This window comes from Camarhynchus parvulus, chromosome 11, assembly GCF_901933205.1.
Source record: "Camarhynchus parvulus chromosome 11, STF_HiC, whole genome shotgun sequence".
Lineage (NCBI taxonomy): Eukaryota > Metazoa > Chordata > Aves > Passeriformes > Thraupidae > Camarhynchus > Camarhynchus parvulus.
Genome location: NC_044581.1, coordinates 10,923,731 through 10,949,909, shown reverse-complemented (window position 1 = coordinate 10,949,909; position 26,179 = coordinate 10,923,731). Strand labels below are relative to the sequence as shown.

The following is a 26,179-nucleotide window of genomic DNA, read 5'->3' as shown; positions in this document are numbered from 1 at the left end:
CTTCAATACAGTGTGCTTGATAAACTACACAGGGAGAAATTGGAAGTTAAATGAACTTGCAGAGAAGAGAATATTCTTACAGATATCACATGTATCAAAAGTAAAGCACTATTGGAAAAATTAAATTCTAAGAATTTTGTAGTCTTCATTCCTATCAGTTTAATCTGCCCTCTTAAATATTTTGCAGACTCAGCTGGGTCAAGCAGGGTGGATACCTTAGGGTGAGGAGCTTTTGGAGTGCCCCGGGGGTTTCAGGAACTGGATCATCTTGGGACTCCAGAGCTAACCTATGTTGCATGTTTACTTTTAAAGGAGAGTGTGTGATTTCCAGTATTAAGTACGTCAGTCAGAACTTGAAATGTTAGTTACAGTCTGATTTTTAGTTTCTTAAATCTGTGCTCTTTTTGCAGTAGCAGAAATATTAACTGGCATATCTCTGTAATTTAAATGTCTCATATCCATATGTATATTTTAATGTATGGAGCAGAAATGAATGTTCTTTTAATCAGTCTATATCTCTGTGTTTTCTTTTTTTCTTGTAGAGATCAGTGCTTTTCTTACATGATTGAAGTAAACAATTTTGAGTAGTTATCCTGTAGTTTGAAGGTCTATATCCAACTTCATTCTAACGTGAAATTTCATGGTGTTAATTTCTTTCTGTTCTGTTTATGTGTTGGCATATGATGCTGCTTTTAAGCATCAAGTAGTGCTTCCTTTTCTTTTTTTCTCCATCTAGTTTAAGGTGGGATTTCAGATGTGTACTTTTGTGAAGTTGATTTCACTTTCATGTTTCTGAATTTACTCATGTTCTGTAACAAACGTTTGTTGGTCTGTTTAATCAGAAAACTTACACTGTCGTTCAGGTAGTGTCAGTTTCATAAAACCTTGTGGTTTGTCCTTAGTGTGCTTTTTATTCATTCTTTTGGGTAATTGACAAAACCTGCTAAAATAACATCATTATGATATACTACATAGTTGCCATAATATTTTTACTTTTTTAAATGTAAAAAAAAAGTAAACTGTTACCTACAATTTATGATTGTGCACTCAATTTTGTCTTGGTGAATGCTTTGCTGTGCACATCACTTAGGATCACTTTTCAGGATTTCATCAGACGGCATCAGTTGAGAAAGACATTTCTCAAACTGTGTTTTTAGCTATGGTGTTTGTGTTTGATGCAGGTACATGCAAGCTGCTAGAGCAGTTCCCATTTAATTAACTGTCAATGTTTCATCATTTTGCATTGGGCTGTGAAGGTTTGTGTCCCAGTTAGTTACCAGTCTGATCAGCTAATGCCCCAGTAGCACTGCTAACTTAGTCGTGCTGCCAGGTAGTGCTTTCATTATGAGGGATACACACATATAGATGGAGCAGTCAGGTCCTGGTAAGGAGCTCTGAAGAGTCTTCTAGAACCACCACATATTACAGATTTCCATTCATATTTGCAGAATTCCATTTTATTTTGATGGACTGCAGCAAATCAAATCCTTTGAGACATCAAGATACTTCATTTTTGTATCTAAACAGATTAATGTGTTGTGTTGAATTAGCGCTATTGTATATTATTGATATAAATACATAAAATAATAACAGCTTAGCAAGGAATACCCCAGGGATTTTGCAGAGCAGCAATTGCAATAAGGCCTTGATTTTTTAAAAGAATAATCTTACCAAACCCTACTTTCTATGCAAATGTAACTGCTGATATTACAGCAGAATAATTACTTTAGCATCACTATACTTGTCTGTTCAACCGTGGTTCAAAAAATTTTGTGATTAATGATTTTTGTTTTTTTAGAGAAAACTGAAATTAAAGAATAAGGAGTTTAAAGGACTAAACAGCTCTGGTAAAGGTTTTGTCCTGTCTTCCGTTCTTAAAAAATATTTCTTAATGAATCTAAGCACATCCTTGGAATCATTAAGTCAAAATAGGATTGAGTTTTTAAGCGTGTGGGTTGCTCCATTGATTTTTCTCATTACCTTAAAATAAACTTTGACTGAATCTTGGGAGAAAATTTTACTATGCTAAAATAATACCTGTAAAAGACAAGAGCTTTATTGGGCAGGAAGGGAAGGGAAGATAGTTCAATGAAAATGTGTTTTTTTCCTTTGGATGGAAAGATTTTTGAAATCTGTTTAAAATGAGATTAAAAAGAATTTAAATTCTTTTTCAATCAATAATGAGAAAAGCTTTATAATATAAATATAAACATATATATATTTGTATATATGGCATTCCTTAAATTTAATCAGAAAGCAAAACCTGAAGTCCCCTCATGTTTTAAAAAGAAAAGCAAACAATTTCCAACTGTTAGAAGCCATTATGAGCTAGTTTTTCTGCAAACAATATAGTTGTGAGTGAAACCTTGAAACCACTAAAGTTTTACATTAAAAAAAAAAGATAAATATACCTTTTTAACAGCAGTAGGGAATTTGTTTGGGTGCATCTACTGTTCCATTTTAGAAGGAGGTCTGCTGTGATATGTCCATCCCAGATGAATAGATTTCTTTTCAGTCAGGGTTTTCTATAGCAAACTCATTTAACTTCCAGGAACTGTTAAATCTGTTGCTTCAGGTTGGATTTGGAGTGTCAGAGCAATGCAGGAGGTGATGCAGAGCTGGGTGTGTTTGAGAAGATCTGAAGTCACATGTATGTTTTGGGTAACTCCTGTTTCATTTTTGCAGGCCAACACAGAGCTGAGGGATCTGCAACTGTTACAAATATATTGATTTCTTTTTTTTTTTTTTTTTTTTTGAGAACTGTTTGAGAAACAGTTTTAATCTGGTCTTTCATATCTCTGCTCTCAACAAACACAGCCTGTTCACAGTAAGAGCACAGCTGTACCCTCTGTAGCCCAGAACTCAAACAGCAAACTCTTATTTAGATTGTGATCGTAGACTTGGACCTCTTACAGGGCTTTATTCTGTGTAGCAAGGTCTGTGTTGCTCTGGAGGAGCATTTTCAGAGTTACAGTTGAACTGTAGAGCTGGAACACTAATTGCTGGACAGACCTTGATAAAATTGCCAGATAGCCATCAGTTTAAAAAAAAAAAAGTGTTTTAAATTGTAATACAGCACAGCTTTTACTGAAATTGAGTAGCCTTCATCTGGGATTGAGATGAGTTTTAACTACTGTGTCTAGATTTAGGACCAGGATGATCTTTCAAGAGTTCCTGTTTTTTTGCTGCTCAGACAATCAGTTTGTGTTTGGTGGCTTCATGTTAACTGTTTATATTTTCCTTCATGATGCTCTGAGATCTACATGTACAGAAAAAATTTATAGCATGATTCATTCCAGTTTATCATTGCTAGTTAAAAATTGCTGGCAGCTACTTTCTAGGCAGGCTGTAGTTTCTTTCTAAAGGTGAGGGTTAAGGTTTTATTTCTTGGAGCTGTGAAGACAGAGAAATAAGGCTTGTTAATTTCAGTCAAGTTTATTAGAACTGGATTCTGTGGTTAGCAAAGTTTCTGTGCCTTAAGAATTAGTGAAGATGAATGACTAAATTATATTATTACCAATAACATAAGGGTATGACAGAAATTATTAGAAGAATGTATGTATAATATATTTAGTATTACCAAAGTAAGTTGACTTATTTGCTTTATGCACTGATTACTGATTAAGTTAATTCTTCAAAATTTGCTTTACAATTACTCTGCAGACAGCAGAACCACTTTTCGTATCCTGGCTATTTACCAAGGTGTGTTGACATTTAGGAATCTATTTAAACCCTTTCAAGTTTTTGCGTAGACCTTGTTTCTATTTATAAGCTCTTTCTAATTGATTCTACTTCTTCCATCTAAGGTGATGCATATTTAATATAAAAAGTCTACTTCTTACCACTTGATGTGAAGAATTATGAATTTGTGAACATTCTCTTGTTCAAAAAAGTAGATTGGCATTTAGGTTTTATAGCTCTCAACGTATTCCCACCTACTCAAACATAAAATTAAATATCGCAGCCCTGATGAAAAGCAACAGCTCTGCACTGGTGATGTAAAGGACAATATCAGTTGAATACATTTAGGTAATTTTTTTTTCTTAATCACTGCATAGTTTAAATAAATAAGTCCCCCAGATTCTAAGAACTCAATTTACAAATGCTTGAGTCAGAGTGGTAGTCCTTCAGTTCATAACTGCTGCCAGAAATGGCTGTATTATTTCATGTGTTAAAAGAGCACTGCTGGATTTTGTTCATTAATCCTTGAATTATGTAGCAATGAATCCAGCAAGTGGGATGTGATCCTGTGCACTGCTGAAATGAGTGACTGTCCTTGTTGCCTTGTACCTTGAAGGAGGTCTCACAAATACTGTTAACAAGCAGTCTTAAACCCCAGCACGCTGACAGATAATCTTTGTGTGTTGATCTGATAGTGTGAAGATGGTTTGAAACCCTTATAAACTCAGGTGCTGCCTCAGGAGCCATGGGGAGAGGGCTGGGGGGGAGCTGGGTCTCTGGCACTGGTGCTGGGGAGGTGCGTCCAGCTGGGATCTCCCGGGGCAGGGGCTGGCATTGTCCCCTTAACTAACATTGTCCCCATTAACTAGCATTGTCCCCTGTTAACTAACATTGTCCCTTGTTACCCCATTAACTAGCATTGTCCCCTGTTAACTAACATTGTCCCCATTAACTAGCATTGTCCCCTGGTCCCTGCCAGCCAGGCAGGGGCTGGGGAACAGCTCTGTGCTCAGAAAGGAGGGGTGCTCACTGAATCTTGAGTTCTCTTAGATCTGTTAAGGTCATTATCTTGTCTCCTGATTAAAAAGGCAATAAATTCAAGGTTTAGTCATCCTTCTGGGATGTCATTTTGTTTATTATTTGATGTTACTGTTTTTATGTAGTGTTAGCTGGAACTGACTGATGGTTCCAAAAAGACTATTAAGAGTGTTTTAAAATCTGTGCATAGTCCAGAAGTTATTAATTTGAAATACAACTGGAGAAGGAGACAGTGACTAATATTACTGTGTTAGTATTATTTATTAAACATATAAAAGGATAAGAGAAAATGGTTTTGTACCAGCAAATTAACTCTCATTCAAGTGGATACAGTATTTTGTCAATAAAACTTCTACTTTATATTTTTAGCAAAGTTTCTAGTGATAAAGAATTGCTAGTACTGTTGATAACGTAGGAGTTTTATTGTTAGTAATTTAACAAAGTGCTTTGGCTACAAATGATGATATCTGAGTGGTGACTCTGGACACTAATTATTAGTTACTTGGTGTTTTCTGTTTTGGGAAAATTGCAGTACAATGATGTATTAAAGGCCAGCTGTACTTCCTATTTCTGACGTGCCTAACACGTATTTGCTGCCTTTTTCTTTCTATCCTCTTTAATATTTCCTTTTTCATTCTTTGGAAGGCTTTGGAAAGTGTTTATCACTTTAAAGCTGTTCAGAGTACTGGCAGTGTTTCCGTTGTGTTCCCTGCTATGAAACAGAAGGGGAATGGAGCACATTCTTACTGGTTTTCATTTGAAAGTAAGAAGTTGCAACGCTCTTCAAATAGTGGTAATTGGTAGCTTTAAAGAATGGTAGGAGTCCTGTGCTAAGGATCAGAAGTAATACTGGCTCATGAGAAACCTTCTTTTTAAAGCTTTTTTTGTGGTGTAAGTTTCTCAACATCTTTAGTTTGTAATTATAGAAGAAGAGAATGTGTAATAAAGAAATCTACAGCGTCTAATTGTTGAAATATTTATAGATGTTATGTAATAAGATAAATATGAATTGAAAAAGGCAAGAGAAAGCGAAATTGAAGTAGAGTCTGGTGATATTATTTATTCCATGTCTACAGTGTGCTGTTAACTTTTCATAGAAACAGAATAGATAGTTTCTGTTCAGAACAGTTTGTTTCAGGGTGGAAAAAGGGATTTTAGCCAAGGATCTTTATGCTTTCATGCAGAAATTTATAAACTGGCAAGAGAACTTGTTCGTTCAATGAAAATTTCTCACAGAATTGATCCAGTTTACAAGCTTCTGAAAATCATTGTTTTCACATAGCAGATTTTTTTTTAAGTTTCTGGCCAAAATATGAGCAGATTGCATTTTTACTGATAGAAATATATGACTTTAGCACCATACTGTTGTTCAGCAACTTTCGATAGCAAGGAGCATTGTGATTCTGGGCACTGGATCAGAAAGAAGTAAAACTGCATTTGTTCCTGTCATTGGCACCATATCCATATAGAGGAAGAAACATTCTGATCTACAGCATGCAGAGATGTGCAGAAAATTTCAGGGAGAAGCTTGTGAAGTAGTGGGGGTAGGGAATGCAAGCTCAAAGCAGGACACAAAAACAGACAAATGGAGTATTGTGTGTAAGGTTGCAGGGGCAGAGCAAGAGGTGAACCCAAGGAGGGACTAAAACTAAGAAAAGGAGAGGAACAAATGTGCAAGGAAAGATGTAGCTAGAGCAGTCTAATCACAAAATACCCCATGTTTTGAAACAGAAGGTCCTTAAAATCCTCAGCTATTCAGTGGACACCACTAGAACCCATAGAAACCCTATATCCCTTGAGGTTGTGTTTCTTGAATACGAAAGGACCCTGGAGCCTAAAATAGTAAACAGTAGTGCATGAAGTGAGAATGAGCTGTGGTTGCACAGATACAAATATTTAGCACAGTAACATGCATTTAGGAATTGTTTTAATCTAACATTTCACAAAAGAGGATGAAAATTTGGAACAGATTGCCCAGGTACCTACCAGCTGTCAGCCTTGGAGATAAATGGAACTTTACTGCGCTGAGCAACATCAAAAAACTCTGCAGTTGGCCTTGAGTAGGGACCACAGGTCTTCCTGAGACCTCTTCCAGCTTGACTTATATCTTGACACTTGCTTGATTAAAAAACTTTCAGTTATCCTTTTTCTTTGAAAGAATTTAAGAGCAGGGAAAACACATATTGATAGTTTCTACTATTTTTCCAAACCCTAAAGGTGTAAACCAGAGACTTGGTGGAGTGGATATTGTTTCATGAATGATCTTCCAGGAAATTCTCACTCATAAGTTTACCAGCTTTCCCTTTAAATGCATGTTAAATTTTAGCATCCAGAATTCCTTTTAACAACAATTTCAGAAGGTCAATCACGATGTGCCTCGTCTGCATCATTTTGGAATATATTAGCTGATTTGACATATTAGTGACAAGTGCTAATGTAACACTTAAATTTTATGAAACAAAGAGATAAAAATGGAAAAAGCGATTATCCAAGTCCATCACTAGAAAGTGTCATATTGGACAAATACCCAAGAATATAAATCTTAAAATAAAAACCAAGAAAAAAAAAGGAAAGATGATTCCTAATCAGAGCTTGAAAAGTGAGGGGAAAAAATGCTCAAACTAACCTTGAAGTCAGTAGGGAAACCAGTGTGTTCATTGCTGAAATTATTCCCTGTGATTATGAAACATGTTTTCTAAGTAGTAATTAAACTGAGAACACCTAATGAAAAGCCAAGGACCAGAATTTACTTGTGAACAAGAAGCTCTGTGATTATGCTGACTACAGCTTCATTTCAACCTGCATCCATCAGTGCTGTTCACTTTGTGCTAAAAGTGAAAAAAAATTGGAGTGGAAAAAACCCCATTTTAGCCTTTCCACTGAATATACATAGTGATTAAATATTGAAAAGCCATGCAAGTATTCATTGCTTGTCAAGTTATACCTGCAGTCTTTTGTAAGCAATGTTGCTTAAACTTTCAAAAATATTTTGGTAATTTAACATACTTATGTTCCACATGAACTGTTAGTCTGGACATAGTAAATATTTGTGTGTTCTCTTGTTTGGACACTTGCAAAAAGAAGTAAATGGGTTGTGTTTCAACCATTATATACTCACCATTAGTGTTCTCATCGGGTGGCCAGTTTATTTAATGTTATATTGCTGTAAAATAACTTGTATGTCTGTATAAAGACTAAAATCTTGTGCTTAACTTGTTTGTAACATGGCAGAAGCACTTGTATGCTGGAACACTCTCCTCATTTTCTATTACAGAGCTGATCATAAGAGACCATATGAAATATATATTTTAGGACAGCTCTCTGTGATTTTCTTGAATAGTTTTCATTCCACAATTATGCCACTGTAAACACATTTAAAGAAGTGTATTTGGCACATTTCAAATATGGAAAAATATTTTTACACCCTTTAGTTAGAAACAAATCTGATGATTTACAGTGTAATTTTTAAATCCAGACAGAGGAATAATTGGTACTTTTTTTATTAGAGTTTAACTAATTTATTCAGCACAACAATGGTTCTTAACATACTGTGATAGATTCTAGGATTACTTACAGATAAAACTACCAGATTTTGGATATAGCTTTTTTTTCCTAAGGGCAAAAAAAGATTTGTTCAATTCCCTTATTTTTACCATTGAATGACTTAGTTAAGCGTAAAAGTTTTGCATGTCAGACAGCTTTGGGTGATTTTTAGATTGTTCTCCACAGTTAATTTTTCTAAGTAAAAATAAGGAAGCTACATTTTACAGTGGTACATTTTTTATGATAAATCATTCAGTGTTGTCATCTGCAGATGGTGTCTCTGCTAACTTTTTGTAGTTTACCACTGTTGGTTGGTTTAAATGTTGGAGTTTGTATTTCTGTTTCTCATGTAAAGATTTAAAATGTATGATAATTAGGAATTTGTGACAGCAAGGTAACTGTAGAGAAGCTCACTAACACTAGTGAACAGTGCTGCCTGCTGTAAGGTATTTGAGACCTATTGCTCATTTTTCAGACAGCGCTGTTGAGTTTTATGTTGAGAATATGGGCATTGCTAGTGATTTGCTCCTGAAGTTACACACACTGGTGTACAGCATTCACTCAGGGGCTGGGGTTTTGTTTCTGACAGAAAGCTGATCATCACACTGGGCAAAAAGCAGAAAAGGAAAAACGAATCTTCAGATGAATTGTCTGATGCTAAGCAGACTCCACAGCGGCCACTGAAAGATGAAGACTCACAGGTAAGTAGTTGATATTCTCCCTTGATAAATTTCTGTGTTACGTCTACAGATCTTTTTTCCCCTGTCTCCAGAAAGTTACACTTCCTTGGATGCAGTGACAGTTACTCTCACACTTCCATGTGTCTCATAGGTAGAACTTTTCATCATCAGCCACTTCTCTCAGTTTAAAATCAGGACATCCTACAAGGTAGAGTCCTTTTTCCATAATGGGACATCAGTGCCCTGCTTATATCTGTTTCATTTCAGTACAGAAGCCCATAGATTTGAGACTGTGGGTACTTACACTGAGCTGGCAGTTAAACCCGATCCTTACTTTGGCTGAGTGTGAAAATGCAGAGATTTCCTAACAGACAGGACATTTATCAGTGAAGTTGGCTCTTTGAGAACTTTTAAAAGGGTTGCTTCAAGCTTTAATGTGTTTTTTCTTTCCTGGACTCTGCTTCTGTAGAAACTGCAAGAACAGATTTCTTGCAGTGTGGGATCTGAAGGCAGCAGTGATCAATATGCTGATAGGCTCTATGATCAATATGCTGATAGGCTCTAGTTGCTTGTGGAATATTTTTGAAGGAAGTGCCCGATGAAGAATTGGTCAAGTCATTCCCTTGAGGAATAGCTCTCTTGTAACTTAATTTCTGCAGTTTTTTCATAGGTCCCTGAAATAATAGTAACATAGGTAATTATTTCTGAAACTTGTGCACAAAGAAACATGAACTGTTGAGAAGGGATTATATTCTATTTATGTTTGCATTAGTAACAGAATTATAACTTCTTGCTTGAGGGCATTTTCCAGTAATGTAAGGTTATGTGCTGGAACTGCACAGGTTTTTATCCTGTGGCAATTTCATCCACAGAGGCAAAATCAGTATTCAAAATACAGTGTTGTTGAGTAAAAATTAATTGCATTAGTTGATGATAGTTGTCAAAAAACAATTATGAGATACTGAATTGCCCTCTGGTGTTTCACAGATAATAATGCTGGAAGGGAAAAGGGATCAGAAGCCATTTCCCAGAATGACTTCTCATTAACTGAAGTGATAGCTTGTCCTAGGTAAAGGTTACCTGAAAGGATCTGTAACTTTTCAGTCATAGTCTGTTATCAGATAAACATAAATTTATAGGCCAACAAATGTAATATAAAAGACTGAAGATCAGTTCTTTCCTGGGCGTGTCATGAAATCACCTGCTCCTGGTGTGAAGGGAAAAGAGGGTAGAGATAATCAGGGTGGCATGAGAGGGAAATAACTTTTGTTGCAGAATGTCACAGCATTGTCCTGCTCTCTTTGAAGGAGCTGGGTAGAAGCAGGAAAGCCATAAATTGCTTTGCTTCATTAATTCATTTTCTCTTTAGTTTCTGAATATGTTCATGATTTTATTTTTAAAGAGCTGTTTCTAATTTCTGTTGCAAATAGCTGCTTCAAAGCTCTGGGGGGCAATTTTAGGCCTTTTTTCCCCCTAATTCATTTTGCATGCTTAGTTTCACATCAAGTGTCTTCCTTAAATAGATGGATTTTTTAAATTATTTTTTTTATTTTTAATATGTGATGCTACTTCATTTTTTGTCCTAGAGCCATTTGTTTATGGCCTTAGTTCTCAGCTCAGGGAAATACAAAAGTTTTTTTCCAAACAGCTCAGATTATGTATTAATCTGTTGGAGAACATATGTTGATGTTTTGCTAATCACTTCATACTTTAAGACATAGTGAGAAGAATTGAAAATGCCAGTTACATAATCTTGCATTGCTCATGTTACCTGGCTTTTTTTTTTTTAAACCTACTTCTGTCAGCAAACTATTATTGATTTAAGTATAATGTGACATTAGTGTGTCCTTACATTAGAAATTCCTTTTGGTGATAACACCTAACACCACACACATTTATGGAAGAACAGCTAATCTACAGAACTGTGGAAAGCCCATGAAGGAGATTCATTTTTGCAGCTTCTCTGGAGGGTCATAGCCCTTCTTGGACTTGCACTGTACCCATAGGTTACTGCTCAGTTTTGGCAGCGTAGTTAAAGTACAGCTACATCATTTACCAGATACCAGCCAGACCAGGGCTGAATTAACAGTCAGGAAGAAAAGTTCCTGTGCTGCAATTTCACTGTTACTTAATATCTGCTCTGCAGAAGCCATTGTGACCGCAGGATTTAGGGTTTTGTCCTCCTCACAACTTGTTCTCACAGCTGAATACTGCAGTGTAATATAACATTGCAACCTGCAGTGGATTTTCTTGCACAAAAAAACCCTTTTCTGTGTAGCTCAATATAATAAATTTGTTTTGTAGAGACAGTTTTGTTTTGCTATTTTCATTTTTGTGATGATCAGTTCTCTAAATCAGATTAGTGTTTTCAAATGTTAGCTGACTAGTTTGATACTGCTATTTTTATCCACTGAATCCAATTTACAAATTCACCTTATGGTTAAATAGACAATGTCTCATGTTGGTACTGAGGGCTAGGAAATGTTGTGCAATATCCTAATAATCTCAAGTATTTGAAACTGCAAGTGAGAAGGAATTATTTTCTTTGACTGAACATTATTTCTTCAGCTGGAATTTGTTGTCCTCAGATTCTTGCAGAAACCATAATGGAAGGTTAGAGAGAGAAGCTGCAAAGTAAGCTATATAGGGCTGTTAAACAAGCCTTGATGAAGGTGGAGGAGAAAATACAGACATTAACAAAGCAACAAACATTATTAACCATCATGTCATTTCATCAGCAATCTGACCAATATGATCTAGTGAAAACCTTCATAATTTTTTTGTACAGCACCATTTAGTAGAGACACATCAGCTTATTTTATATCTTTCCCTCTGATGCTGGAGTTGGATGGTAACACTCGGCTGTTACACTGCATTAGGAAATCACTGTTGAAATACTGATGCTTGTGGAAGATCTGTTATGTATCAGCTTTGCTCCCATACCCTGAAAAGAGTGTTTCATGTTTGCTTTTGAACCCTAAAAATAAAAGTATCATATGCTTACATGAAAGAGAAAATAACAATTTAATTAATTGAACATAAGTGGATTACAGAGGTATTTTATTTCATGTTTGTTATCAGATGTTGACCTTTGGTTGTAGGTACAGCTGAAGTATTGCTTAGAGTGACCCAAAAGATGCAGCCTCAGGTTAGGGGAAATTTTGGGTAAAACCTCAATTTCTTTCCTTTCTCCTGCATGGCAGAAGAGAAGATCAAATCGTCAAGTTAAAAGGAAAAAGTACTCTGAAGAAGGAGAAGGGAAACAATCAGAAGAAGAAGCAGCTAAAGTTGCTGTTAAAATGAAGAAGAATTCTGCCCCTTTACCTGCTGAGCAGCCTTTACAATTATTTGTGGTAAGTAAAAATTGACTTGGTCTGTGAGAACTTTGTAGTTCAGTGAATAAAGCTCCTACCTTGGAATACATTATTATTTCTAAGCCACAGTTTAGTGTGACATTTTCCTAAGATCTTGAAAACTGGAAGAAATTACCTCTTACTATTTTTTTGTGTTCCAAACATCTGTTGACTTAATTGAAGTTAAGCGTAAGACTAAGGATGGGTATAGTTCAAGTAATGTTTTGTGTGGCATAGGCATATGAAAAAGCTCTGTTCTAATGCTACCATGACTTACAGAAGCATCAAATTATTTGGGGGATTTCTGCTTACTGAGGTATTTAAAAAGGACACTCTTCCTCTCCCCACAACCCTTTCAGGTTTACACTTCACTGTTCCACTTGGAGACTCAAACTTACTGTCGAGCCATTCAAGGTAAACAGAGTGGCAGGGAAGAAACAGGAAAAAAGTGTTTATGAGATGCTTGAAAGAGTGCCAGAAGTTGTAAGGGAAGGAGAATGGTGATATAATTGGGAGCAAATCAAACAAGAGGGAAGGTGACTGACTATTGCAAGCAGCTTGTACAGATCACCTCTGTCTCTGGGACCACGGCCCCAGTTGTGGCAGAGCCCTGCAATCCCTCCTGTGCCTCCTCTCTCTGATTCCACAGCGTGTTTGCTGCCTGTGTGCAGAGTGGATGGATCAGACTGAGTTTGTCACATGCTGGGTTTCTTTACTCTTTTTCACCTGTCAGAGTTTTTCTCCAGTTGTGTATAACTGAATTCTGGCTATGTCCAGTGCATCAGTTTAACTCAGCAGGGTATTCACAGTGTCTGGCAAGCAGCAGAATCCCCAGTGCTGTGTTTGGCAGGTGAGCACTACAGCTGATGCTGTTTGGAAGTGCCAGACTTGCTGTAATTCTGCACATAACCCTTTCTGGATTTTAAATTTTACTCCCAGCCCATTAGGGAATGCTGCTGGTGGAGGTCAAATTTACCTTTATTGCTCATTTTCTGACAAGCCACTTATGGTTGAAGGTATAAGCCTGAGAGAGAGGGCACGTACTGCAGTTTTATAATATTATTGTTTTCATGTCTTTCTAGGAAAATCCAAGTGAAGAAGATGCAGCAATTGTAGACAAAATCTTATCCTCCAGGGTAATAAAGAAAGAAGTAAGTGATTGTCATGGGATAAAATAGTTTATTTGATAAAGGGGGCATCTGTCATTTTACATTTCCTCTGAATTTCTTTTTCCAGATATCTGCAGGGATGACAGTAGACACAGAAGAGTTTTTTGTAAAATACAAGAACTAGTAAGTATTAAAGAGTTTGATGTGTTGACTGAACTGTTAGTATCATATTTATGTACTCAAGTTTTGTATTGCTTGAAGGTTATTTTGTCATTGAGATTTTTCTTTACCAATTTAATCTTTAAATTTCTAAAAATCTGTGATACGGTAGTAATAATATTAAAACTATGAAGATTGTGAAACCAGCACTCTCCAGTAAGCTAGCAGCCTTTATTTGCCAAAGAACAGAATTTTTTTAGAGAAGATCTTTATGAAATTAGAAGATGTATTTATTAAGTTCAGCAGGGACTACATGCCTGAGGCAAATTTTAATTTCATGAATTTAAATCAGAGGTGTTCTGTGAACCTAGATTAGATTTACAGTGTCATGAATTTAGGAGATGCTGGTGTAGTAGTTAGAGTTACTGTTTCAAAAAGAAAGAAAAAACTTGTGATAGAAATGAATTAACATCAAAAGAAGGAAATAAAAAAAATACAGGAAAAAAAAGAACTTTTTCCATATTTTATTTTAAATTTCATATCTATTTTCCTGTCACTACTCAATTCTTGATGCTGTGAAAATCCAAGCTTATTTTAAATTTTACATATGTGAATAATTTAATGCAATTTTTGCTATAATAAATGTAACTTTTTTTAGACTCTTCTTCCACATGTTGTTGGAGACCATTTACCTTGTGTTTTTCTGAAAGGGTAAAATCTGTTATTTCATCCGAGGATGAGTAATCCCCAGCTGTGCCTTATTTCTAGCATATCTTTAGAAAGCTTAAAAAATGATGGAAATATACTAAAAAAAGGGGTGTGAGGAAGAAATATGTGTACTTCTGTGATGTAATTTCAGAAGGGCTCTCCTGGGGGACAGGTAGATGCTGCAGCCCCTGGTGCTGCTGTCTCAGAGCTGCTGCCCCAGCCCAGCCCAGGGCAGGTTCCTCTGCCTCGGGATCTGCCTCTGTGCTCCAGCACTGCCTGGAGAGATGGTCACAGGGCATGCATGGAAAAACCAGATCCAATATATGCAGTCATTTATATCTCTGGGTACTTTCTGATAGAGGTGTCAGATTTTAAACTTGACTTGTTTAAGCTCGCTTGAAATAAGCTTGTTTCTCTTCTTAGGACACATGAAAGAAATTTGTGGATCTGTAGAGTTTCACAGATTCCGGCTCAAAAAACACTGCCTTCACTAGGTGCTGCAAGATCATTATTTGGAAGAATAAATCTTTGATCTTTATGTGGATTCTGTTATTTTAACTGTATATTAAAAATAGATAGTAAGCTTTTGCTTTCACCAATGTGTTAATGTCAATCTCTGTGATTTTAGCTCATATCTCCACTGTGAGTGGGCCACAGAACAACAGCTTTTAAAGGATAAAAGAATCCAGCAGAAAATAAAGCGATTCAAAGTAAGGAAAGCACAAAGAGCTCACTTCTTTGCAGATGTGAGTATGAAATAAAAATTAAATAAGTTTTTTTTTCCCCTTGTAAAATTGTGATTAGTAGTTTGCTTTTATATAGAAGAGTTGATTGTTAGGAACTAAAAATGAGCCATTAGTGTTGTTTGCAGCAGGGGGTGGGTTATTTAATGTAATGTAAAGAGTAAGTCTTCTGGAGTCACTGAACTAACCTGACTTACATGGTCTAAAAGTGCAGTTGCTTGAGTAACTACTTAGAAGTGGTAAGGAGGGAAGGATTGTGTCAGTATGGCTAGTTTCTCTAGGACTTCCACAGGACAGCACTTTATCCTAGAGATTTGGGGTCAAATCCCTCTTCAGTGAGGGTTGCCCAAGAGAACCAAGGGGTTGTGTGCAGGGGGCTGGTGTGGAATTTGAGGTCTGTGCAAACCCCCAGTAATTTCCAACTACCAAATTAATTTTGTGTACAATTAGACCAAGTTTTAGCAAATACCAACTGTCTTTGCCTCTCTACTGATTTTATTCATCTTTCACTGCAGATGGAAGAGGAACCTTTTAATCCTGACTATGTTGAAGTAGACCGAGTATTAGAAGTGTCTCTTTGTGAAGACAAAGACACTGGTGAGGTAAGTATGTCTTAAAGCAAGGCAGGAAGGTACAGGTTTGAAAATTGTAATTTTATCAGATCTCAGAGTAACATTTAATGATTTTAAAGCTTCAGTAATATTTATAATGAGACATGTCAGTCTTGTCCTGTCCTGTGCTACCTGTGGATTTGAAAGACAAGTCAGCATTTAATAGCTTATATTTTTATTAGTATTAATAGGTCATAGTAGGCAAAGCTTAGGTATTGACTGACAGAAATGTCAGGTTCAGTAATTGTCTTGTGAGTTCCATCAAAAGGCTGGTCCCATATACTGTCTTGTCTCTCTGGCAGTGGCATGGGGTCACTGGTAATAAAAGCTTTAGGCAGCCAGTGATTTGAAGTGCATTGATGGCCACCAGTGAACCATTCCCTCTGTGTTTATCAAAACTCATTTTTTTAATTTAAAATACCTCTTCTGAAAGCTATTACACAACAAAAACATTCTGAGATTAAAAAGAAAACAGAAAAGCAAGTCAAGCAATTAAATGGCAAAAATTGAGAAAGTCTGAGAAAAATGGAGATCAAAGACTGAGAAGAAAGTTCTTGATTAAGGCTGTTGGAATATCTATAATGCTTATTCTGCTTGTGTGGATAGCAAAGTGAGCAGACTTTTACCCAGTGATTTCTGCATTAATCTTCCTAAGAGTTGAGAGTTAGAATGGCTTTTCATTGTATGCAGCAGATTTGTCATTATTAAATTTTTAGAAAAAAAAGTGTTGTCGTAAGACTTTCCCCATAGCTTCTGAAAGGATGAATCTTTATTTGGTTTTTAAATATTTACATCTTGAATCTAAGTAAGATGATCTACTTTGGTTCCATTTTTTTCTGTATGTTGTAAAGCTTTATGAGAGTTTAGTTGGTCAGACCTCTGGTTTAGGAGCTCTAAAGCTCTGGTTTGGGCCTAGGTAGCCTGAGTTGGAGAGTGGAGGAAATGCCCTGGGTGTAGCACTTCTGTAGTTAGTTCTGCCACCCTGCCCCACTTCCACAAATATCACAAATACTGTAATTTATCTTTCCTGAGACTAAAGCAAGATTTGCTTGTGGGTAAGGGACATTGAAAAGCACTCCAGAGGTCTACAGGAAGTTGGCAGAGTGTTGGTTGCCAAGGATAAGTAGGTAGATAACAGGAATCCACATGGAACCTTTAAAAATTTGTCAGAAATGTGATTTTGATTCCAGCTCTTGTGTAAGCAAGCTAATCTAATAGTAAGGCATATTAACAGTCTGTATACTAAATTAAAAACTGATAACATTCAGAATTTTCTTCTGCAGCCTGTTATTTACTATTTAGTAAAATGGTGTTCGTTGCCATATGAAGACAGTACGTGGGAGCTGAAAGAAGATGTAGATCAAGCAAAAATAGAAGAATTTGAACAATTGCAAGCTTCCAGGCCTGACTCAAGGAGATTGGTAAAATTATATCTAATTTACTTGTCTGTCTTAGTAAATCTGACTTAGTTTTCCCAACTTTAAACTCCTATGTTAAAACATAAGGCTTATTGACATTCTGTGTGAAGCATCTGTGTGCCTTGTTACCTAGGAGTAATAAAACATTCAGGTAGGCATAGATAAATATTCTTATCTTAGTTGTTACTCTAAAAAATAAAGGTTTTTGCTTAGGAAAAAAATCTAAAGTGCTGTGACTTTCTGAGTTTCTAACGGAGCAGCGAGGCACAGGTTGAAACTGGCTATCACAGAACTGAGCACCTTTAAAATGAGCAGAAAGCAGGATGACGTGTTAACACCCTTTTATAGAGAGGAGAGTTAAATTTTGTGCTTCAGCACTGAAGGGAATTGGCAAATGAGATCTATCAAACAGGTTCTGTAATTTTTTTCCTGCTTTTATTTTTCTTCTTGTTAAAGAGCTAGCTGAAAGGAAAAAAAATACATATAATTAGGGAATGTGTTTTATCTTGAAATTATCAATCTTCTGTCTCTTAGAGCAGGAGAAAGCAAAATAGTTCTATTTCAAGTCCTGTATGTCATTGTCAGAGTAGGACATGTGTCCTGCGTGGTGTAGTACAACACTTGTTCTAACTTACTTCTTTTACATAACTAAATATGCACAGTGTTTTAATTTGGAGGCTTTGGAATTTATTTTAATGGTTTTTCCATCTACAGATAATGACAGTAGTCACGATTAACATCTTCATATTATATTGAGTTCATTTATGTAGTATTTATTTAAAATCCTGACATTTTGGCATGTGGGAAGAAGAGCTGTTATACCTCTGTTACCGTATTTGGCTGTGAGAGAAAAAGATGATTAAAGCGCAACTGTACAACTGACAGTCATCTCAGCATCAGCAACAAGTATTTTTGCTTCAGGCTCCAGCAGCTACAAGAAATTATTTGCTGACTGCAGCCCTGCAAGCAGGAGCATGGCTGCTCCAGGAGTGGGGGAGTGGACAGATGGCAGCTGGTGGGAGAGGGGAGAAGGCACAGCTGCTGGGGAGGGACAGCTCCTGCTGCACCCAGACCTGCGCTCAGGTGATGCTGACGCTGGCAGTGCAGAGAGAGAGAATTCACATGGAAAATTCAGAGCTGCCACATAAGGCCACATGAGTCTCGAGTGAATGCAAGCTTTTATAAATGCTGGGAAATGGGAGGGAGAGGGGGGGAAGTACAGCTGGTGAGAAAAGCTCCTACTAAAATTACTTCACTTGAATGTGTGAGTTTGTTCACGTTGGGATGCAGGAGCTGTCAGAAGAGTTCTCTGCTGGAATCCTACCTAGTATCAGTCAAAAACTGCATGATTCCACCTGCTAAGCTAGAGGCCAGGCTGTTCTGGCTCCAGGCTTGGGAACTTGTGTGTTTGTTTGTGTATATATATAAATATTTTATACACAGCCTCTCAGCTTTCCTTAGCTTGTGAGGGCCCTGCAGGTGATACACCTTGATACTCTGTTTTGTCATGGCCTTTGTCTCATGACCCTGCCTATACTGATGCTGTTCTGATCAGATCCCGTGGGGAAATTATTCAAGACACTAAAGCTCTCACAAGTTCACTTTTTTGTACTGCTGGCCCTGGTTTCATGCATTGGCGATGGGCCAGAGTGATCAGCAGGGCAGGGCAAGTGCAGAAGGGAGAGAGCAAGATCTCAGTAACTGTGTAGATGCCCAGACTGCTTCAGCATCAGCTTCCAGAGCCGCCTTAGACTTCAGGGATGTTGTTAATCCCAAAACTCAGTTGGCTCTCTTGTGGGTCAGCTGCCTGTTCTTAGAGCTGCCAAAGTAAAACTTCATGTAGTCTGGAAATTTCATATATAAATGAATTTGTGCCCTATTATTCCAGCCAAACTATTTGTATTCTATTTTTAGAAACCAATTGCTTAATTTAATTATCATATTGACTTAAATTAATTTTAAAAATAGCAGTTCATAGAGAAAAATAAATACAAATTTCAGATTTTTGCAGACTATTAATTAGTAAGTGATGTTAACAATGACACAACTTTTAAGGTTGAATAACAACATTCTAGATATAAAGTGATATACTCACAAAATAGTGGGGTTAGATATTTTGGAAAAATAAAGCAAGTATCAATCTGTACTTATATTTATCTTTTCCTTAAAGGACCGACCACCTCCAAACTCCTGGAAGAAGATAGAACAGTCCAGGGAATATAAAAATGGCAATCAGCTCAGGGAATATCAACTGGAAGGACTTAACTGGCTCCTCTTCAACTGGTACAATAGGTATATGCATGGAATATTTTTTAATGTAGATTTTAAACCATATGGAGTGAATCACTTTTATTGGGGATGAATACTGTTTTAACTAAATTTATTGCAGCTTCTCTGCTTATAGCTAAAAGGATGTAACTGGAACAAATATCTCTACCTTTGGGTGTGCAAGGATGTTTTTATCAAGAAAAATTAACAAAAATATTAAAATAATGCAGCTAACCTAACTGAAGATAAATTTTCAATGGCTATGAGGAAATTAAAGCAAAAACAACTGAAGTACAAGCTTTCACAAATTTTGAAACTAGTAGACACTTGCATCTTTCAAAATGATTGCTAGAAATAGTATAATAAAGTTACCTCTCTTCAAAAGTAAGGCTATTAAATAATTACATTATCTGTACTTTAAGCTAAAGTTAACTTCTGTGCATTAATACTATGCATTACTATGAACAGAGGTATGATCACTTGGAAGATCTTTCTCAGAATGATGTGTTTTCTCTAATTTCATTTGCTGTTAATATATCTTCTGCTTGCTGTATTTCCAAAGTGCCAGTTGCATATCCCTTATAGGGATGATGGCAGTGAGTGTAGAATTTTACCATGCACGTTATTGATCTGCAGAAGGAAATCTGATTTTAATTCTCATACAGGCAGTGCAGAGCTGGGTGACATCTGCAAACAGAGGGAAGGGCTGCAATGTATGGCTGGGGGCAAGCATGGAGTGGTGCTTCATGCCGTAATTTAGTTTTAGGCATCTGTCTGGTTCTGGAATCAAAAAGGGAAATTTGCTAATGATGCTCTGATGTGCTCCTTTCATGTGAGTTTAGCTGGGATACTTCCTATGTGTGATTTCTAGGGATTCTTCATTAATTTCTAGCAGTTTTGTCAAGGTGAATGTGCGTGGAGGAAACCTGCCTAATTTAAATTCCTTTAATTAGGGCAAAGGTAGTCCCAAAAGAATACTTCTGGAATATTTTTGTAGAACTTCACAGAACATTCTGTTCTCAGGTTTTGACAGTGCTAAACCTGATGCAAAGCTTTACACAAAGGTTTTGTGCACATTCTTTCACCTTAACCAGAGAATGTTTTCAAGGATCTTTTTGCAGTGCCTCAGTTTTGACTGTTGTTTTAGACTGGTATATTTGAGCTTTGTTTCTGTAAATTGTTCATTTTACTAACAGCATTAGGGTCTGTACTTTACTTGATGATAGTAACAAATAATTTTTTTTTCCTGCTAGGCGAAATTGCATATTAGCAGATGAAATGGGCCTTGGCAAAACCATTCAGTCCATTACATTCCTGTATGAAATCCTCCTGACGGGTATAAGAGGCCCTTTCCTGATCATAGCTCCGCTCTCCACCATAACAAACTGGGAGCGGGAGTTCCGCACGTGGACTGACCTGAACGTCGTGGTGTACCACGGGAGCATGATCAGCAGGCAGATGATTCAGCAGTATGAGATGTACTTCAGGGACTCCCAGGTATGGGAACCTCACTTGTGTGCAATAACTCACCCTAAACATGGCTCAGCTGGCAGCAGTGACAAGGATACTTGACATTATCTTTCTTTTTATCTTGGTGAAAGTCACTTCACGTTCCAGGATGTTGCATTTGAGCATCTTCAGCAAATGCTTACTGGGTAAATCTAGTGGCAGTGTTAGCAGCAAGATGTGTGTGTTGCTTCACTGTGCTGAGTAATTTTGCAATTGAATGGCAGTGACGCTGGTGCTCTTGTGGAGATTAAAGTGTACACAGATGGTTGCAGTTGGGTCCTGAATTTGAAGAGCAGGGAGAAAAAAAAATAATACTGATTAAGCTCTGCTACCTTTATGAAGCTGTTGATTTCCTTTTGCTGGTGTTAACTGTGTACAGTCTGAACTTGCTTTTCTGAAAAATACACCATTAAGTGACATGAGAAAAACTTGAAACCTGACTATTTTAAAAGGTTTTTTCTTCTCTTTTTAATATATTGTGCATAAAGAATTCTTTCTAATTGTCATGGTATTTCTTCAGAATTGATAAAGCTGAGAACTTCTTATTAATTAGTGCTAAATATCAAAATGACATCTTGCGTGCCTAATGAGTTATTCTGTACTGCCTTGCTGAAGGCCTTACATATTCTCCTTGTCAGACCAATGGAGTAAAAAGTTTTCATTTAGTTCCCCTGTAGTACTGTGATTGCTTACTGTATGACTGCCAGCTGTATTAACATCATATATTGTGATTGATCGACTGTAGAATTTTTCCTGTCACTCTTTCAGATTTTCTCAGCATTAAAAATGGGATTTTATCTACATGCACCTTCTGAAACAGTTCTGTTAGATGGTTATATCTGTAATTTAAAAGGGGTTACATTTTTTTCTGTTGCTTAGATAATACTGGATTTGGGTCCATGAATAATTACTCATTAGTATTAGTTAGGGAGTTACAAAGATTATTAAGTGTGATGACAAAGCATTTTATAATGTAAAACCCAGTGTCTGGCTCCTGGCAAAATTTCAACAAGGAAATGTGTACATTGAGCAGAGGGGAGGGAATGTAACAAATTGTGTGTGTTGGTGACTTTCTAGGGCCGTATTGTCCGAGGTACCTACAGGTTCCAGGCCATTATCACAACGTTTGAAATGATCCTTGGTGGCTGTCCAGAATTAAATGCAATTGAGTGGCGCTGTGTTATTATTGATGAAGCTCACAGACTGAAGAACAAAAACTGCAAACTTTTGGAAGGACTAAAATTAATGAACCTTGTGAGTAACTATAGTTCACTTTTTGGGGCTGATTTTAGTTCAATATAGCGTGATAATAAATTAAAAATTTCCTTTGCATGTCAAAAAAGACCTCTCAAGTAGTGTTTCTTGAGGAATAACTATTCCTGATACTCTTCAAACATATGTGGTTTTGATAACTTATGCTGGTATATTTGTGATTAAACAAAATGTGGCAAGTTCTCACTGTTAGCACAATCTATTTCCGATGATACTGTTGTACAGTTTTTGTTTTGATTAGGATGAAAATATCATTTAAAATTTGCTTTAGTTTTTGTGCAATGTGTTAAAATTTAGAAAATATTTTAAGCAAGTTATTTAACAACAAAAGCATGCAAGTGGTAGAATTTTAAATAGACAGATTGTCTAGGCCATAAGTTAAAATTTTATTTTACACAGCTGAAGATTTTTAAAAGTAGATACTACTATGTGTCAGATGCACCATGACTAGTTTTGCATTTTTTTATTGCTTCATTATTACTTTCCTGTATGTTCTCAGAAGTCCTCTGAGTTTCTTTCTGATACCTGCTCAGTGTATATTTTTCACACTGCAGAGAGGGAGGATTATAAATCTGTGAATATTACAGGCAAGGTTGAAGTGTTCACTCATTACTTCATTACAGATGTAGGAAGAGAAAATTTAAAGCAAAGCTACTAGAAAATACTTATTGGTGTTTTTTAAATAAATCTGCTTATTTGTATTACCTGTGTGCTTAGTGACACACAGAACTGGTGTTTTCAGGTTTCATGCTCAGACTTAACACAAACATTTTTGCAAATGTGTGCAGATAAGGTTATGCAAGATCTTTTTGTCTTTTTCTAGGAGCATAAAGTGCTGTTAACAGGTACCCCACTGCAGAACACAGTAGAAGAATTATTTAGCCTCCTTCATTTTCTGGAACCATTGCGTTTTCCTGCTGAATCTACATTCATGCAAGAGTTTGGAGACCTTAAAACAGAGGAACAGGTATGAGTTCATCTAAGCTTTAGAGTTCAGGAGGGATTGCCTTTTCATTGAGCTGCAGTATTACCTTTTTTCATATTCCAACAAATGGTTGTGCTTCCTTCAGGTTCAGAAACTACAAGCTATCCTGAAACCCATGATGCTCAGGAGATTAAAAGAAGATGTAGAAAAAAAGCTGGCTCCTAAGGAGGAAACTATAATAGAAGTAGAGCTAACTAATATTCAGAAGAAATATTACCGAGCGATTTTGGAGAAAAATTTTGCCTTCTTATCCAAAGGAGCAGGGCAGGCGAATGTACCCAACCTGGTTAACACTATGATGGAACTCAGAAAGTGTTGTAATCACCCTTATCTCATCAAAGGTAAATATAGCATAAGGACTGGGGTTTTTTGGGTTTTTTTTAACTTATTTTTTACTTTTATTTAAAACATGTAAGAATTTTGTAATAATTCTTCAATGTTTTCTTCAGATTTTCCAAGGATTGGATTATGTGGAAACATTTTTTTGATAGATACAAGACAAAGTTGTGAGACATTTGCATATTTGATGCCTGAAGCTTGAACTTACTATGTAGGTTTTCACAGAACATTTAGAAGCAATTATCTCATGGAAATAGAACAGCTCTTTAAAAGTAGTATGAACAAGAACTTGTAGGTCTAAGTTTTAAAATGAATGGTTCTTTCAAGTTATTGGATCTCTGTCAATCTTCATTGCTTTTCTCACTTATGAATAACTGGTGGTTTTCCTAACTTGTGACAAAATACACTTTACACTCCAAAAGTTTTGGCTGTGGTTTCAGAAGCAGTATTCAAAATATTGGCTTTTTTGCAAAGATCCGTGACCCATTTAAAATATCACAAAGACAAGAAAACTTTTTCTTAGTAGTTTTTTACAGTACTCAAGAATAAGCATTTCAGTTTTTGAATTTTGGAAGAGGAGGGTTCACCTCATTCAAGGTGTTTTTCCTATGGTGTTCTGCTTAAAAACTTAAGAGTTGTTGTCAAAGCTGATAAAAAAGATGTTCTTGCTTAGACTTCAGATCCATCCAGAACTCTGTTCTGTCTCCATCAGTACCTAAAGGGGGATATTTAGGGTACAGCACTGACTTTGGTAACTTAGATTTGAATGAATGTGCAGGTATTTGTGTAGATACATCCATAGACATGGTAATATATTTTTTGATAGGTGCTGAAGAGAAGATCCTTGGAGAGTTTAAGGAAACATATAGTCCAAGTGCTCCTGACTTCCACCTGCAAGCAATGATCCAGTCTGCTGGTAAATTGGTTCTTATTGATAAGCTGCTTCCAAAAATGAAAGCAGGAGGCCACAAGGTCCTTATCTTCTCTCAAATGGTGCGCTGCCTTGATATTTTGGAGGATTACCTTATCCATAAAAGGTAAGATTAATCTTCTGTATCCTGTGGTATATCGCTCTGTGTGAATGGTAGTGCAGGATTAATGACAGGAGCCCCCCAAAGCTGGGAGTTCTGTTTTCTTTGTTTGCTAAGCAGTGTGTAACTTTGTGTTCTGGGGTCATTTGTTCACAACTAATCGAAAACTTCAGAGAAAAACTAAAGAAAGGTTGTCCAGCTTAAGTAAACCATCTGCCTTCAGTGTGTTACTGTTTCCATTAAGCATTCAGTTATTTATATACTGTTTTTACATCTGCTGTCAGAAACCAGGCAAGTTCAAGCTTGTCATTGCTTGTCCAAACCCCAGGAAGGCCTGAATGTGTTCTTTACTTACATGGTGTTGATCTGGGACTACATGGGTGCACGATACAGCTCCTTACTTCCAAAGAAATATAAACACAAAGTAATAAACAACTGGGGATGTGGTTTTTATTAATGTAAAAGTGAAAATGTTCTTCCTGTCTTTGCTAAATTGACTGCTTTGAATGTTGCAGCAGAACTGAACTGCCAGCCATAAACCTGCTCCTTAGGCTGGCTTTTGCCATCACGTGTAATTGCACCCTCTGATTAGTACAGACTATTGACTCCATGGAAACTAAATGCTTTTTTGAGCATGTGACTAAATAAATGCATTAAACCTTAAACTTGGTTGCAATTAGTAGTTGCTGTATCAACCTGAAAATCTTTAACAAGGCATAGTTCTTGTTGTTTTACCAGTGTTGCAATGCACATACTGCTTTGAAGTATGTAATTGTCAGTGAATTACATCATAGTCATGCAGAGTTAGCGTGTTGAAAAACAAAAATTATTAATGTTAAGCCTTCCTGCAGTGGATACTGGAATAGTAGATATTAGGTTATTTTAATATCTGTTTTAGTGATAGTTTTATATTAAAGCTGTATGTTTGAGCTGGAAGTGCAACAGTTTCTGTTTTATTTTAAAAGATTAATTTTAACTTCATAGTGATGCTTACGATTCTTCATGGAAAATGTTCCTTTTTCTGCAATGATGTTACATTTAGGCCAGTGAATCATATCTATAGGTGGAATCTTTTGAAATCCATAGAAGCTGAAATTTGCTGTGTGCTGCCATTTGATTAGAAATGTTGGAGTGCACACATGATCAGACTTAGCACTTAACAGAATTCAGGCCTGTAGGAGATTGATGGCTGCCTGCCAGAATGCCTGTGGTCCTGTGGATTATCTGCTGTGCCATTTTATAGCTGATGAGAAGAATGATTGTGAGGCTTTTTGACTCTTAGGTGCACATTCAGCTTCTTACTCAGCATACAAGTACAGAAGTATTTGCTCCCTTTTTAAACATTTTGCTTCATTTCAGAAGTTTCAAAGCAGTCTTTGTAATTGTCAAAGGTAACAAATCACAGTTTTACTTCAGGCTTGAAAATTTGCTCGGTTTATCTAGGAGGCCTTGATAAAGACTGTTAAAGGTGCTGTCATGTCATTTTTGTTCCACTTCTCTTAATCTTTACAGAATCCATATGCAGTTTGTCCAATGGCAGCTCACCAAGTTCTGGTTTCTGCTGATTGCTTGGTTACCCTTAATGTGTTCAGGCAATCTGGTATATAATACAAGAGTCCACTGTCCTGCTCATGTGACCCTAGGGAGGGATCCAAGGATAATATGTGAAAAACTTGAGTGTCCACATAGGACTTCAGGTTAGGGTGTGTTTTTATAAGTAAGTAATACAGGT

At 36.6% G+C, this 26,179-nt stretch overlaps 1 protein-coding gene across 1 annotated transcript in view; it reads left to right on the top strand.

The window, feature by feature from the left end:
* The window catches only part of CHD9 (chromodomain helicase DNA binding protein 9), an 86,439-nt gene that overhangs the window by 35,067 nt on the left and 25,193 nt on the right, over positions 1 to 26,179 (top strand). The window contains 13 exon segments of the mRNA XM_030956294.1: positions 8,852 to 8,963; positions 12,146 to 12,295; positions 13,378 to 13,446; positions 13,532 to 13,587; positions 14,900 to 15,017; positions 15,530 to 15,616; positions 16,909 to 17,046; positions 19,214 to 19,335; positions 20,565 to 20,808; positions 21,898 to 22,074; positions 22,916 to 23,059; positions 23,163 to 23,418; positions 24,243 to 24,453. Coding sequence (XP_030812154.1) covers positions 8,852 to 8,963; positions 12,146 to 12,295; positions 13,378 to 13,446; positions 13,532 to 13,587; positions 14,900 to 15,017; positions 15,530 to 15,616; positions 16,909 to 17,046; positions 19,214 to 19,335; positions 20,565 to 20,808; positions 21,898 to 22,074; positions 22,916 to 23,059; positions 23,163 to 23,418; positions 24,243 to 24,453 — 1,884 coding nt within the window.